The following is a 16310-nucleotide window of genomic DNA, read 5'->3' as shown; positions in this document are numbered from 1 at the left end:
TTTTGTGATCACTTAGCGCACTCACATTAGCATTTAAGACCGTTTTTGTTAAATGCTAGCACGCTAATGCTAGTGTCTGAAAGCGTTTCTGTTAACAGTTAGCATGCTAATGTTTGACAGTGTTTTTGTTAAGTTAGCATGCTAACACTAGTTTGACGGTGTTTTTGTTAAGTTAGCATGCTAACGCTAGTGATTGAAAGCATTTTTCTAACGGTGTGCTAACGCTAGTGTTTGAAAGCGTTTTTGTTAACAGTTAGCGTGCTCGCACTAGAGTTTGACAGCATTTTGTTAACAGTTAACGCACTATAATGTTTGACGGTGTTTTTGTTAAGTTAGCACACTCACGTTAAAGTTTCACAGCATTTTTGTTCACAGTTAGAGCGCTAATTGTTTTTGAAACCGTTTTTGTTAAGTTAGCGCACTAATGTTCGTGTTTGAAAGCGTTTTTGTTAAGCTAGCACATTAATGCTAGAGATTGACAACATTTTTGTTCAGTAAGCATGCTAACGTGAGAGTTTGATAGTGTTTTTGTGAAGATGCTCATTTCTGTTCAGTTAGCGCACTGATGCTCATTTTTGTTCACCGCGTGCTAACGTTAGTTTGACAGCGTTTTTGTTTACAGTTAGCATGCTGATGCTCGTTTTTTGAGTGTTTTTATTCACAGTTAGCACGCTAATGCTAGAGTTTGACAACATTTTTGTTAGGTTAGCACACTAATGCTAGTGTTTGAAAGTGTTTTTGTTAAACGTTAGCATGCTAATGGTCGAGTTTGACAGCGTTTTAACAGTTAGCGTTCTAATGTTAAAGTTTGACAGCGTTTTTGTTAAACATTAGTGCACTAATATTATTGTTTGACAGTTTTTGTTAAGTTAGTGCACTGACACTTGTATTTGACTTTTTTTTAACATTTAGCAGACTAACGCTAGAGTTTGACAGTGTTTTTGTTAAGATTGTGCATTAACGTTAAAGTTTGACAGCATTTTTATTTACAGTTAGCGTGCTGATGCTTGTTTTTGAAAGCGTTTTTGTTAATAGCACGCTAACACTCGTGCTTGGCAGCATTTTTGTGAACAGTTAGCCCGCTGATGCTCATTTTTGAAAGTGAGTTTGTTAAGTTAGCATGCTAAGGCTAGAGTTTGAAAGTGTTTTTGTGAAGTTAGCGCACTAACACTGGAGTTTGACAGCATTTTGTTAAGTTAGTGCGTTAACAGAGTTTGTGAATGTTTTTGTTCAATGTTAGCGCACTAATGCTAATGTTTGATGGTTTTTGTTAACGTTAAGCCCGCTGATGCTCGTTTTTGAAAGCGTTTTTTATGAATAGTTACCATGCTAATGTTAGAGTTTGTGAATGGTTTTTGTTCATGTTTGGTGGTTTTTGTTAAGTTAGTGTGCTGACGCTCGTTTCTGACAGCGTTTTTTTAACAGTTACTGCGTTGATGCTAGAGTTTGACAGCATTTTTGTTAACACGCTGATGCTCGTTTTTGAAAGCGCTTTTGTTGAAAGTTAGCGTCCTAACGCTTTTTTCACAGGGCTTTTGTTAACAGTTAGCGTGCTAACACGAGTTTGAGAGCGTTTTTGTTAAATGTTAGCGCACTAATGCTAGTGTTTGACAGCATTTTTGTTAACAGCGCACTAATGTTAGAGTTTGACAGCATTTTTGTTAAGTTAGTGTGCTAACATTCATTTTTGACAGGTTTGTTAAACTAGCATGCTAATGCTAGAGTTTGACAGCATTTTTGTTAACACGCTGATGCTCGTTTTTGAAAGCGTTTTTGTTAAAAGTTACTATCCTAACTCTTATTTTTCACAGGGTTTTTGTTAAGTTAGCGTGCTAACACTAGAGTTTGAGAGCGTTTTTGTTAAATGTTAGCGCACTAATGCTCGTCTTTCACAGTTTTTGTTAAGTTAGCGTGCTGACGCTCATTTTAGACAGCATTTTTAAATTAGCATTAATGCTAAGGTTTGACAGCGTTGAACAGTTAACACGCAAACACTTGTATTTGACTTTTTTTCACAGTTAGTGTGCTAATGATGGTTAGTGAGTTCTGTTCCTTATTGGATTCTTTTGGCCTTATCCAACACATCAATCAGCCAACCCATGTTCATGGCCACACTTTGGATCTCATTTTATCCTGTGGGTTTTCCATTGATTCCATGTGCATCGAGGATGCATCTATCTGCGATCATATGCCTATTGTGTTCAGCGTAAAATTATTTCACCACCTGTTTACAACCAGATCTTCTGGTCACTACTCCCGTCATATTAACTCTTTCACTGCAAAGAAGTTCTCTCGATGTTATTTAATAAATGACATTACCACCTCTATTTCCACTGCACATCAGCACCTCTCCAGTCCAGAGGAGTTAATGCTCCTTTTCAATACCTCCTGTGTTGCCATCTTAGACACTGTGGCTCCTCTTAAATTCAGACATCCCAATTTTAAATCCCAACAGTGGCTTGATGAGTCTACCCACCTCCTCAGGCAGGTCTGTCGTAGAGCCAAGCGGAAATGGAAGAAGGACCACCTCATGGTGTCCCTAGAAATGTTCTGAACTTCTCTGTCAAATTTCCAGGCTGCTGCTAAGAAAGCTAGAGCCTCGCCGGGTTATGCACACATTCATGTCCCGGATGTGTTTGTGTGCTTTTGTGTCTCTAATATTTTTATGGTTTTTAACGTAATTTTCCTACTTATGGCTAGCAAATTTGTTTCATGTCCAAGACAAGCTTCAGATACAACACCCAGGAACGTTATTGTCGCATCAAATTTTCGCTGCTTGTCATTTAACGCTCAGAGTCTTCGCAGCCTAAATAAGTCATCTGACGGGACTCAAATCAGCAATCTGAAAGCCTTTCAAGATCTGGTTTATGCAGAAGAGCTGGACATCATTGCCATCACTGAATCATGGCTTAACGACAGTATCTCTGACATTGAAATCATTCCAACTGGATAGAACATAATTCGAAAAGATCACGCGGCTGATAAGCGAGGAGGAGGTGTACTTTTAGCCCTAAAGGAGACCTTAATTTTCAATGGAATCGTTTTAGGGGACTGGTCTAACCATTTGGAGATCGTTGCAATTGAACTTGAATGATTTAAATCTAAAAACTGTCTTCTCTGCGTTTGCTACCGGCCTCCGAATTGTGATCTTAATGAATGGCTGTCACTGTTTGCTTTGCTACTCGAACTCACTTCAAAGTACAATAAAATACTGATTACTGGTGACTTTAATTTTCCTGACTTAACTTGAAACTCTGATTTTATTTCAACATCTATTGGGAGGAATATCTCTTCTGGTTCTTTGGATTTTCATGAACTGACTTTTGACTTTTTTTTACAGCAATTAAATATGCATCCAACAAGACAAGATAACATTTTAGATCTCATTTTTGTCAACTCCCCAGAGATGGTTTCAAACATAACATGCATTGAACCTGGAACAATGGGTATCTTCACTGATCATTCCCTATTGTTCTTTGACCTCACAACACACGCAACTATTTCTTCACACGATTCAATAACTGTTTTTGACTATAAAAACGTTGACTGGGACAGTCTCTCTGCTTCTTTAACATTCGCTGATCTTTCGCCATCACCGACATCTAATATCGACATTGACTCAGATTGGCAATGCTGGAGTGATATCTTTTTAGCTGCTGCTTCAGAATACATTCCATCGAAGACGATCAAAAGGTGCTGCTCTCCCCCGTGGATCGACAGTGAAGTCAAGCATCTATTAAAGAAAAAAAGAGACTGCTAGGAGAAAAGCCAAAGCTAAAACTCCTTCAACTAACCTACGTGAAAGATTTTGCACACTACGTCGACAATCTAAGGCACTTATCACCCTTAAGCGTAAGGAATTCTTTGAAACTCTACCAACTCTGTTAAAATCAAGCACTAATAAGTTCTGGTCTATCTTTAAATCAACATCTAAACAGTCAAGCGTACCTTGCAAAATGGTCTTGAAAAGCGACGACGGAACAATCAAAGAAGCTGCTAATAATCCTATCGAAGTGGCTAATTTGTTCAACAACTACTTCTATTCTACACTCAAGCCTCCGCTGAATCCTGAAGATTATCAAAGCCATACACCATCTGAAGCTGTAAAAACTCCTTTGGTTGACACTATAGATGATCTACAACTTTCTTCAAATGATGTAAAAGACGCGCTACTATCGCTGAATGTAACAAAAGCTACTGGTCCTGACAAGATACCAGCTCGATTGTTGAGGAGTTGTGCACTATACATATGCAGGGTTCTCCACGGATTGAAAATATAGGGGGGTGGGGGTCAATCGGATGACCTTGAAACATATTTGCATAAATTTACATGTAATTTGCATAGTATTTGCATAAAATACTCTCAAATAGTAATCATTTAGAATAGAGGAATCAATTGGACTGGTACAAAACACATCATACATTACACACTTACACATCATATTCAGACACATTGTTTGAAATGGAACTGGAAAAATATTTTTTTATTTAGCAAACTACAAAAAAAGAACAGAAAAGTACAGAAAAGTTTTTGTATTAACTATATTCACACTGCTCCACAAAAGCTGACATTGTTTGAAATGGAAATGTAATTGCAGGCACCACTGGAAAAAAATAATTTTTTTTTAGAGAGTAAAGTACATTGAAAAGACGTTGTTTTAACTATATTTACACTGCTCCGCACCAACTTTTAAACTTTTTGTTTTTATCCTTTATTTCTCTGCCGACAATAACAATCAGTTATCTCGAACTTGGTGTCGATTCACACGTTATTATAAAGGCGTGTGTGGCAGCGGGGGCGTGGTCAAGCATCGGTCTGCTACAGGAGGGCGGAGTCAGGGAAGGTAAATGGCAGAATCACTACACCTGTCATTAATTAATGTGTTTGTGTGTCTTCCCAGTGACCGCGCCCTATTTAAGGAGAGAGAGCGAGAGCAGAGGGAGCGCTCTCCCCAACCAGACGGCTGATGTGTGTGCGAGAGTATATATGAACGCTGAAAAGCTGAATAAAAGAGAGTTTTGTGAACTCAGTTCTGGCCTGCCGTCCTTCTGTGCTCCACCCACCTACATGAACTGTCACAGTGGTGCTGAAACCCGGGAGAGCACAGAAGGACGGCAGGCCAGAACTGAGTTCACAAAACTCTCTTTTATTCAGCTTTTCAGCGTTCATATATACTCTCTCACACGCTCAGACACACGCACACACATCAGCCGTCTGGTTGGGGAGAGAGCTCCCTCTGCTCTCGCTCTCTCTCCTTAAATAGGGCGCGGTCACTGGGAAGACACACAAACACATTAATTAATGACAGGTGTAGTGATTCTGCCATTTACCTTCCCTGACTCCGCCCTCCTGTAGCAGACCGATGCTTGACCACGCCCCCGCTGCCACAGCGTGTTATCTCCCAGCGCAAGAACAATGTGTCAAAAACGCCGAAGCGTGAAACGCTTTTCTTAGACTATAATCGTCAGACTGACTAAACTAATTGCTGGTAAACGCGTTTCACACTCGGGTGTTGTCGCGTTGTCGGTACTCCAACAGAGAAAGGCTATCTGTCACAAAGAAAACAAAGGGACGTCTCTACCTTTTGTAAAGGGGCGGCAGAAATTAAACGGGGGCGGGAATCACAGAAAGGGGGGCGACCCTCCCCTCTAAAACCTCTTGTGGAGAACCCTGATATGTACATCACTATGTTCCCTCTTCAATAAATGTCTAACATTAGGCAAGTTACCAGCCGAATGGAAACTTTCGAACATCGTCCCGATATTAAAGAATGGCCCAGCTAATGAAGTCTCTAACTACAGGCCAATTTCCTTACTACCGCTTGTCTCAAAGGTAATGGAACACTGTGTTTACAACAAAATCATCGATCATATCTCTTTTAAGCTACATCAACTCCAACATGGATTCTTAAAGGAACAGTCCACCTTACTCGTATCAATGCGCTGTCGATGCGCGCAGAAGGTGTTAGTATGCCTGTCATTATAGTGCGGACTTTCCATAGCATAGAAAATCGCTACATTTCAATTTGTGGAACTGAACTTGTTTCATGTCACTGGTCATATAAACCTATGTAAACAGGAAAAACGCGGAAGAGTTTGGTCGCATCTAACTACAGCCCCAAAAAATACCATTGGCCATGCTGAGCCTAGCTACATTGCTAACAGGAGTGACAGCGCGTCTGACTGACTGGGAGGTCGCGCAAAGCTCGGACAGGTACGGAGCAGCTCGTCTCAATTCAGATAAGAGCATATTTCATTATGGAAGTACGGTGGACTGTTCCTTTGAAACATGAGCTAATTTTATCCCTAATCTATCCGCAATGAGCAGCCTGTGGTGACGGTGGCAAGGAAAAACTCCCTCAGACGACATGAGGAAGAAAGCTCGAGAGTAGGGCTGCGTACCTAAACGTAACATCAGGTACCGGTACAGAGGTTTCGGTACAGGTCCGGACCTGTACCTGAACAATTTGACAAATTCTTCTGAACTTCTTTAATAATGACAGAATCATTAATAAACTGTTGACAACTTGTCAGTATGTTTATTCAAAGAAAACCGAACATAACTAGGTTTCCTACCTCACTTCTCAGTCACCCTCTCAGTCTCACACAGGGGCTTCAAAGTTTGGGAGAATAGCAGGGTACAAATAATTTACAGCAGGGTGCAAAATGGTAAAATGTCTGCCAACGGCAGACATAATGCACGCAAAGCCTGCGGGGGGGGGTTTCAAAGGGGGAGGTGTGCCCCCCCCTTTTTGGCACGGAAAATTTTATGAAATGCTCTGAGAAATGGTGGCCTCTGGTAACTTTTAACAGTGAAAATAAAGGGTAATCAATACTATTTGGAAACTTGAAATATGAAACCATACCTCAGTCATTTTATCAAATTTCAGAAATATTTGCAAACAAACACATAAGTAGTCCGATTGAAATCCACATATGGATGATATAATAATTTTAAGTCTGATGTGCACTTTGACTAAGCTAAGGTGACAAGTTTCTCCAGATTCATACCAAAATAAATCAAAGAAAGTAAGATTATATGATATATAAATTCAAGAAATATTTTTATATACATGTAGGGGCCTACGAACAGGTCATCTAAAATTGGGATAACATTTACCCGGGACGGGTATTTGAGGCGGGTCGTCTAGCTTAAGCTTGATTAGCGTTGTTACGCACGCAGTTTGTTTTTTCGAGCAGCTGTCAAACGCAGAGTCAACTTTACGATCTGCGATTATAATGTCTTAAGCAAGGCTGAGAAACGGTGGACTAGGACGTATTTATTTTTCTATATCAACACAATGACAGAATAAATTTGCGTTCAAAACGTACTTACCTTTCCCTCTAGACCTTTTTAGCCATGCATCCGGCATGGAGCCGCTTGCAACTCTCTTCGTCGCCATTTGTGAGTCACATGATGGTATGAACCATTCACAGTCCATGGAACACTCTAAGCCAATCAGAGTACGGCTTACATATGGCACAAGGGGTAGTAATGGCTGCACTCATGTCGAGGATGTAAACAAAGTTGACGTGGCAACGGACATACATGACATAGTGGATGTAATTTACATTCACAACTTTTTTTTTGCCGTCAGAAATATTGAATATTAAATTTTGTGACTCCACTGACAATAGCCAGCGGCATAACAAGCCACAGACGGCGATTTGCCGCCGGTAACCGGCTACTTTTGAGACTGCTGCTCACACTATAGTTAACTTGGGACAAAGTCATAAGTTGTCTCACAGTGAGAAGTGACTACACTAGAGTACTATAGACTCCGCGCAGTCTGCGGCCTTTAACTTACGCGGCAAAATTACACAAAGCAGCAAAGACTGCCAGTGCCAGCAAAGGAAAAATGGCTGACCTGATTTTGAGTCTTTTTGACCAATCAGAACGCTGGATCAGCCAGGCTCTCGCAATGTCTCGTGAGACTGTGGCGAGAGGATCTCAAATCAAAGATGGCTCTGATTTCAAGTTTCAGCGCGGCATTTTACGTCTTTCCCAGTGCTAAATTTTTGTCTTTGTGGTAGGATTTACGCATCTTCAGTCACAAAATAAGCAGATACTTGGTGTAAATTTATCTGTTCGGTACAGTACTGGTACTTCATGATCCGGTGTTTTGGACCTATACCGAATCGATTTTCATGGTACAGTACCGGTACGCAGCCCTACTCGAGAGGAACCAGACTCAAAAGGGAACCCATCCTCATTTGGGCAACAACAGACAACATGACTATAACAGTAACAGTTACAGGTTGCGCCATGCTTACAAACCATGGCACGAATCTTGTGTTCTTTAAACACGCTTTCGATATCAACAGTTTTGAAAAGGAGAATTTCGCGGTATGTCCGTGTCACGGAGGGACATCGTTCAGAGGGAGGACGGGAAGACCGACGATGTCAAACATTTGACAAGGAAAACGGCATCAAAAATCCATGGAATTGGCGATGGCTGGAGTTTAAAGTCGGTAGTGTATGAGCACATACAGAAGTTAAAAGAACCGGGGAAAGCTTACTGCATCTTGTGCCATCAGGATGTGAAGTACGGTTCTGGTGGAAGAACGCGTTTGGTTGACCATGTTAAAGGAAAAAAACATGCGGAATTGGTGAAATTGAAGCTGTCGATCTATAGATTACCAGGTAGACCATCTTGTTCACATTTTATATATTCAATTTATAATAATAATAATAAACAGTTCAAATTAAATGGCATGGTTGAGAAAATATTTGCTTTCAGGAGATGCTTCAAATCCATCAATATACACACAATCTGTTCAGCTTCTGGGGCCCCCGGCTCCTGGGGGGCTGCTCCTCCCAGACCCCCTGCTAAAATTGTTTCCTCGGATTTTGTCATTTCTATTTCACAGCCCTGGTCGTTAAACTGCTGCTGCTTGCTACAAGGAACAGTGTTGGGCACAAACTGTGTCTCTCTGAAATGCAGTTAGTGGCGTAATGTATCACAATGTCGATGTGATATTGTCTGTTTTAAGATGGTTTCCTTCTTATGACCAACAATTTGGGTGCCTGCTGATGGAAGTGAAATGGATTTGTGTGTGTGTGTGTGGTGTTTCAGGGCGATTCCAGAGTGATGGAGGAGCAGCTGAAGGAGCAGGAGCTTCTCGAGCAACAGAAGAGAGTAAGAACATTTATAACCACTGTACTCATGTACACAGGTTTTAGTTTGGTACTCTGAGACTCGGCTAAAAAAAAAATGAATTAATTTGAACGTGTTCAGTGGGTTTTGTTTCCATTTCACCACTAAGCTTCTCCTGTTTGTCTCCAGGCTGCACAGCTGCTGGAGCACGAGAGGCAGCAGGAGCTGGTTAAGCTGCAGCAGGTGGGACCACCAGGCACCCGGGCCCCAGAAGCAGGACCTGCACCCAACCTGCTGCCCCCTATTCCTCCACTCAGAGGTGACTGTCTGTTCCTCCACTCCACAGTTAGAGCGGAGTCAGAATTGCTTTTTAAGCTTCTGACTGCAAAGTTGAATTCTGGGTAAAATGTTTTATTTCTGTTGCTGTTGGAGTTTGGAGATGTTTCACTGCTGCACACACCGTGTATCCTGTGTGTAAATGTTTTGCCGAGATAAAAAGCGTCCCGCGTTTTACGATTCCGGAGATTGCTGAAGTAAGTGAGCAACAATATCATGTGACCACCGTGGGGCGTCTGACCTACTGTTAACCAAAGCAAGTCAGCGTGGGCAAACATGGCGGACTCGACTCTCCCTCCAGCGGAAAAGAAAAGGAAAACCTGACTAGTGAGTGCAGCTGCAAGATGGAGCAAGATTAGATGACCTCATTTTTCTGGACAGATAACTAAATCATTCTAGCTAGCACTTAGCGATCTTAGCCTGAGAATGCGTGGGCTCGACTCCACAGTAGCGAGTATGGAGTTATACACCTAATGTTTTGGTCTTACAGAGAAAGAAACGAGAACACAAAAGCAGGAACAGAGAAAAGAGAGAGTCATATTTTGTTTCACAAATTTGTTCACGAATGTCAACCATAAATTATATCCCTGTGACTGAAAACTCTCCGAGGTCGATGCAGAGTCACGATGTTTTCCGCATGTTGCCATCTTGGTGTGACTCAGTTCCATAGTTATGCTAATTAGTTAAAGCTCCTCGTGTTCGGCTGTTTCCGTAGCGCCGTACTGTTTACCTCAAGGCAGGATGCTCAGTCCCAGAACAGAGGAAAGCGACCCTCAGGACAGCAAAATGATCGTTTCCTCCACATGTGAGACAGGAAAATGTCACGCCCAAATTTTTTTTTTTTTTAAATTTCAGATGACTTTGCAGTCAGCACCTTTAACTGCATTGTTGTACATTACCTAGCCAAGATGGCTGCCAGACATATCCTGTGTTTATTCAAGTCTTCAACTGTGTGTTAGAGAGAATTTATTATGCAAAGTAGTTTATATGTATTTGTCTGATGTACACTACCATTCAAAAGTTTGGGGTCACTTTGAAATGTCCTTATTTTTGAAAGAAAAGCACTGTTCTTTTCAATGAAGATCACTTTAAACTAATCAGAAATCCAATCTATACATTGCTAATGTGGTAAATGACTATTCTAGCTGCAAATGTCTGGTTTTTGGTGCAATATCTCCATAGGTGTATAGAGGCCCATTTCCAGCAACTCTCACTCCAGTGTTCTAATGGTACAATGTGTTTGCTCATTGCCTCAGAAGGCTAATGGATGATTAGAAAACCCTTGTACAATCATGTTAGCACAGCTGAAAACAGTTGAGCTCTTTAGAGAAGCTATAAAACTGACCTTCCTTTGAGCAGATTGAGTTTCTGGAGCATCACATTTGTGGGGTCGATTAAATGCTCAAAATGGCCAGAAAAATGTCTTGACTATATTTTCTATTCATTTTACAACTTATGGTGGTAAATAAAAGTGTGACTTTTCATGGAAAACACACAATTGTCTGGGTGACCCCAAACTTTTGAACGGTATTGTAGCTTTCAAACAGGAGCCTCACATTGCCTTTAAACCGACTGAATAATTGAACGTTATGCGTATCGGTACCAGTACAGGCCTAGAAATTCATATATTTTTTTCACCAGCCAGCCGGACTAGTTACCTTCCAAAGTGACTAGCGAAACAGAAAATCAACTCGCCAAAATTTGTTCATGTGTGAATTTTACTTCTGTCAAAAATAACGCAAAAGAGAGTAGTTACCGTTGTTCATGACTAATGTGCATTTATTTCAAGACCCGAGTATTTTGATACTGTTGTTAAATACATAAATGAGAACAACACAGAGCACCATAATAGAATATCAACAAATAATAATATATTGGAAAACTTGGCAACTTGGTGTATGAGTATTGAAAACAAATATACTTACTATTATGACTATAGCACCCAAAATATGTCCAACATGCTTTCTGTTAGGGCTGGGACATTAGCGCGTTAATTTCGATTAATTAATCACAAATATCAACGCGTTAAAAAAAAACAACGTATTTTAATCGCACACTATAACAGACACGTCCTTCTGCATTAGAGCAGTGGAGAGTGGCATTACGTCTGATGGTGTACACAGCCTTCTGGAAACTCAGAAGTCGTCGTTTGGGATTTTACCTGTGGGGGCAGCACTAATGCGTGACGGAATACAGCCGGACGGAAACAGAAAAAGAACAGGAGAAGAAGAACGCCGGTTTTCAAAGGACGCTGGTTTTTGGAAGGAGAGATGGAAGAAGTACAAGAAGCGGATGAGAACGTTTTAGTTGGCCCCATGCAGGGGAAATTCTGTTATAAAATACAGGATGGGAGAGTTGATAAGAGCGTGGTCGTATGTAAATTGTGCAACAAGGAGTTCGTGTATCACCGCAGTGCATCAAGCCTGAAATACCACCTCAATGCCAAACATGTAGCAGCAAGCTTGGCAGATGGCGCGCAAGCTAACCCAACATGGACGACACACAGCCAACCCACACTACATCAACTGAGTTTCAAGGGCAAGGTCAGCAAGACCACGGCAGAGAAAATGACCAACGCGCTGGCTTACTGGGCGGCTCTCGACTGCAGACCCATTGCAGTGGTAGAAGATAAGGGGCTGGAAAAGGTACTTCAGATTGCGTTGTCTGACACCACGTATGAGCTGCCATGCAGAAAAACAGTGACAAAGAGGGTCCAGCAGCTCTACGACAGTGAAAAGGGAGAGAAAGAGAATTTGTTGGAAAAAGCAGAATGCGTCGCTATTACTGGGGATCACTGGACCTCGGTCAGCAACGCAAATTACCTCGGTGTGACGGCACACTTTATTGACAAGTGGCGTCTTCACTCGTTTGCCTTAACCATCAAGAAGATCACCACAAGGCACTTTGCTGAAAACGCGGCAGAAGATTTTGAGTCTGTGGCAGAGGCCTGGGAAATCACACAGAAAGTCACCACAATCGGAACAGACAGTGCCCATGCCATGACCGCTGCAATGAGACAGCTCACATTCCAGCACATGCCATGTGTTGCTCACCTGTTACAGAGGACGATCACAGTTTGCCTTGCTGACAGCGGGTTCACAGCCACACTGGTGAGATGTCGTAAGATAGTCGGGCATTTTAAACACAGCCCCTCAAACACAGAGGAACTGCACCAGGAGCAAACGCAACTAGGCCAAGACAACGAGCCACTGATGCAGGACGTTTCCACAAGATGGAATTCCACCCTGTTGATGGTCTCTCGTCTGCTGAAGAACCAAGATGCTGTGAAGGCTACGCTCGCCAAGCACAAGCTCACCATGTTGACTACTGCTGAGTGGGACAGACTGCAGAGGCTCGAAACCCTACTTTCACCATGCAGGTAAACACTCACCAACTTTCATTAATGGGATTCAAAACGTTGTGATTTGACTGAGAGTCCAGTATAACTTAAATTACCCTTCCAAAATGTATTGTACTGAATGTTAATATCACTATGACTATAGTATAAAGTTGATACTGTTTTTAATCCACTATTAAATGGCAAAATAATTAATCACTGTAATCAGCTTTTTGGCACCTTAGGAACATGGCTAAAATTAAAAATGTTGTATGTAAACAGGATTTGCAGAAATTAATCCACGCTTTAATTACCTGTAGAGTTGACTATTGCAATACCCTTCTTTCTTGTCTTTCTCTACTCTTTAGCACATTGAATGACAGTTATGTATGATGTGCTATTTACATAATATTGATTGATTGATTTGATTGATTGATTAACTATCCTCTGCAGAGATGTGACAGAGCTCCTTGGGGGTGAGAATTATGTGTCGTGCTCAGTTGTGTTACCTGCTCTCCGCCACCTGACCCGCACCATGGAGGCCTCAGATGATGACCCAGCTTATGTGGTGAAGTTCAAGGCTGCGTTTGAAAAGGAACTGTCTCAACGCGAGGATGCCCTCAACTAGAGGTCGACCGATATGGGTTTTTCTAAAGCCGATGGCAATACTGATATTTAGAGGTCAGAGTCAGCCGATATGAGCTGCCAATTTTTTTGGGCCGGTTTTTAGGGCCGATATGCTATCGTGTTGTCCTTAATTGGCATGCTAAAATATCATACTAGTAAGAGGACGCACAACACTTATAAACTTAACACAATTAGCATTTAATAGTGCCTTCAATGTTACTGTTACTATATGTTAATGAAAAATTATTAATTTCATTTAGATTTTATTATTCATAACATTTATTTTCATTATAAATAACATACATAATATTTATACTATATATTATTATATAAAAATGACTGTACTCATCATAACAATAAGAATTAACAAATTAATGACTTAAACGTATTAAAATAATCAATAGACTAACAGAGTGCAAGAAGACTTCCATGATGTGACAACTTCAGATAGTTACTTCAAAACGGCAAAATACATGTTCAAGTTATACAGTTTCACTGTGGAACTTCCATGCCTTGAACTTTCACACGTTTCTGTTTCAACAATATAAAACTCCGTCTCCCAGCATGCTGTGCAGGAAACCGGAAATAGGAACTGCAGAGGTCTAGCATCGGTCTCTGGTTCACAATCAAATCAAACATGTATACATCGCGAAAACGAATGGACATGGGATGGCAATGTTATAATACGTTCACAGGTTAGTTTTGCGTCCTCTTTTTGTTAACTTTTCACTTAGATTGTCCGTTACTACAGTTTAGATCGGAACATAGCGGTCACCAGCGTTAAGGGGGCTTACATAGTCGACGCATTCCCGACGCACTCGCGGCCACAAGGCTACGCATCGCAACGTTTCGTTTCGAGAGGAATTCTACAACTCCGATGCAGTTGAAATGCTATTCGTTTTTCCTTTCGCTAAATGAAGCAACACATCACAGACTACAGCTATCATGAGAGCAAATATACGACTTTAGGACATTGAAATGTAAGAATTGAAGCCTTACCTGTAGGCTATCTCTGCTGACTCCTGAAACATTTGTTGGCTTGGGTCTTTTGCACGCCGCGTTCTATGTAGCTGTCGTGCCTGACTTTAAATCGGCGCGACCAAATAAGAAAATCAGCCGATGCCGATACATTAAAAAATGGCAAAAATCGGCTGATTAAATCGGTCGACCTCTACCCTCAACCATGGATGGCTCAGAGTGGCAACAGCACTCGACCCTCGTTTTAAGGTAACCTGTAATGTCTTGTTTATTTTTCTCTTTTCTTGCTTATGAACCCGTTTCCTCTGCCCCCCCCCCCTTCTATTTAATAACATGATGGAAACCATATATGACAATGAATTTCACCCAGCTTTTACACTGTAAATCTCTGACTGACAACAAATGACTGACTGACAACCGACAACAAACCTGTTTCTGATTCTTACTCTGATTTTAAGGACCTAAAGTGTCTACCAAGAGGAGAGCGAGGAGAGGTGTGGACCAGCATTGAGGCACTGGTGCAAAAACAACCAGGCAGAGCCACTCCGGAACGCACAGAGGAGCCAGCAAGGAAGAGGAGCCTCCTGCTGTATAATTCAGATTCTGAATCGGAGGATGAAGATTGGCCCAAAGGAGCCTTGACCCGTTACAGGGCAGAGCCTACCATCAGTGAGAGAGACTGCCCACTGCAGTGGTGGTCCACTCATGAGGGAGCCCATCCACAGCTCTCTGCCCTGGCCCGCAAGTATCTGGGCAGCCCTGCCACTTCTGTCCCTTGCGAAAGATTATTCTCCCTGGCAGGTAATATAGCTCAAAAGAAGAGGGCAGCCTTGAGCTCCGAAAATGTCAACAGGCTAGTTTGTCTCAGCAACTGGCTGAAAGAGAAGGAGCAGTAATCAGTTAAATGTATCCTGAGGCCAGTTGGCCAGTTATTTTTCAAAAGGATATTGGAAGACTTGAGATTGAGGTCAATCACTGGCACTTTTTAATGGATCACTTTATGTTGAACTGTTTGTCTTGGCCAGTGTTATTCAGAGTTGGACTGAGTTTCATTTAATTTCTCTTTTTTGTAATCATTTCAACCGTTGATAAATCAAGTGTGTTAAAGCCTCAGAGGTAACAGAGAGATGTTTTCTAACAGGGTTTATTTACATTGCTCTGAATGTACTTGAAAGAATTGCGTTTTACAAAAAAAAAAGTGTTTTAGTTTACAGAAGATCTACCTATACCTATAAAGCTACCTGAATTTCTGAAATTAACTTTCCTAAATATGCTGAACTTTATGGCACTTTTTTAATGGATCACTTTATGTTGAACTGTTTGTCTTGGCCAATGTTATTCAGAGTTGGACTGAGTTTGATTTAATTTCTCTGATTTTTTTTGTAATCATTTCAACTGTTGATAAATCAACAAAGTGTGTTAAAGCCTCAGAGGCAACAGAGATGTTTTCTAACAGGGTTTACCTTGTTCTGAATGTACTTGAAAGTATTGCGTTTTACCCCCCAAAAACAGTTATAGTTTACAGAAGATCTACCTATACCTATAAAGCTACCTGAATTTCTGAAATTAACTTTCCTAAATATGCTGAACTTTATGGCAGAATTTGCACTGGCTTGTTGATCTTGGTTTTGAAAAAAAAAATAAACAACAATATTTTGTTGATTTAAGCTTATGTATTGTCATTCAAAATCCATGTGGAAAAAATGTCTTTCTACCTGTTCTCAAGTCAGATATTTCTATGCGATTAAAACGCGATTAATTTCGATTAATTAATTTCAAAGGCTCTAATTAATTAGATTAAAATTTTTAATCGCGTCCCACCCCTACTTTCTGTATTTAACCATTTGAGAGAGAAAGCATTAGGAGCTTCATATTGACTAGGAATCAACTTGAAAAAAATTAATTATTCCATAAAAATCGTATCGCAGCCAAGG

At 41.0% G+C, this 16310-nt stretch overlaps 1 protein-coding gene across 1 annotated transcript in view; it reads left to right on the top strand.

The window, feature by feature from the left end:
- The window catches only part of LOC132885390 (splicing factor 3B subunit 2-like), a 92379-nt gene that overhangs the window by 28081 nt on the left and 47988 nt on the right, over nucleotides 1-16310 (top strand). The window contains exons 5-6 of the mRNA XM_060920038.1: nucleotides 9078-9140; nucleotides 9288-9417. Coding sequence (XP_060776021.1) covers nucleotides 9078-9140; nucleotides 9288-9417 — 193 coding nt within the window. The remainder of the gene's footprint in view (nucleotides 1-9077; nucleotides 9141-9287; nucleotides 9418-16310) is intronic.

The sequence above is a fragment of the Neoarius graeffei genome, chromosome 1, assembly GCF_027579695.1.
Source record: "Neoarius graeffei isolate fNeoGra1 chromosome 1, fNeoGra1.pri, whole genome shotgun sequence".
Lineage (NCBI taxonomy): Eukaryota > Metazoa > Chordata > Actinopteri > Siluriformes > Ariidae > Neoarius > Neoarius graeffei.
This window is presented reverse-complemented; position numbering and strand designations above follow the sequence as displayed.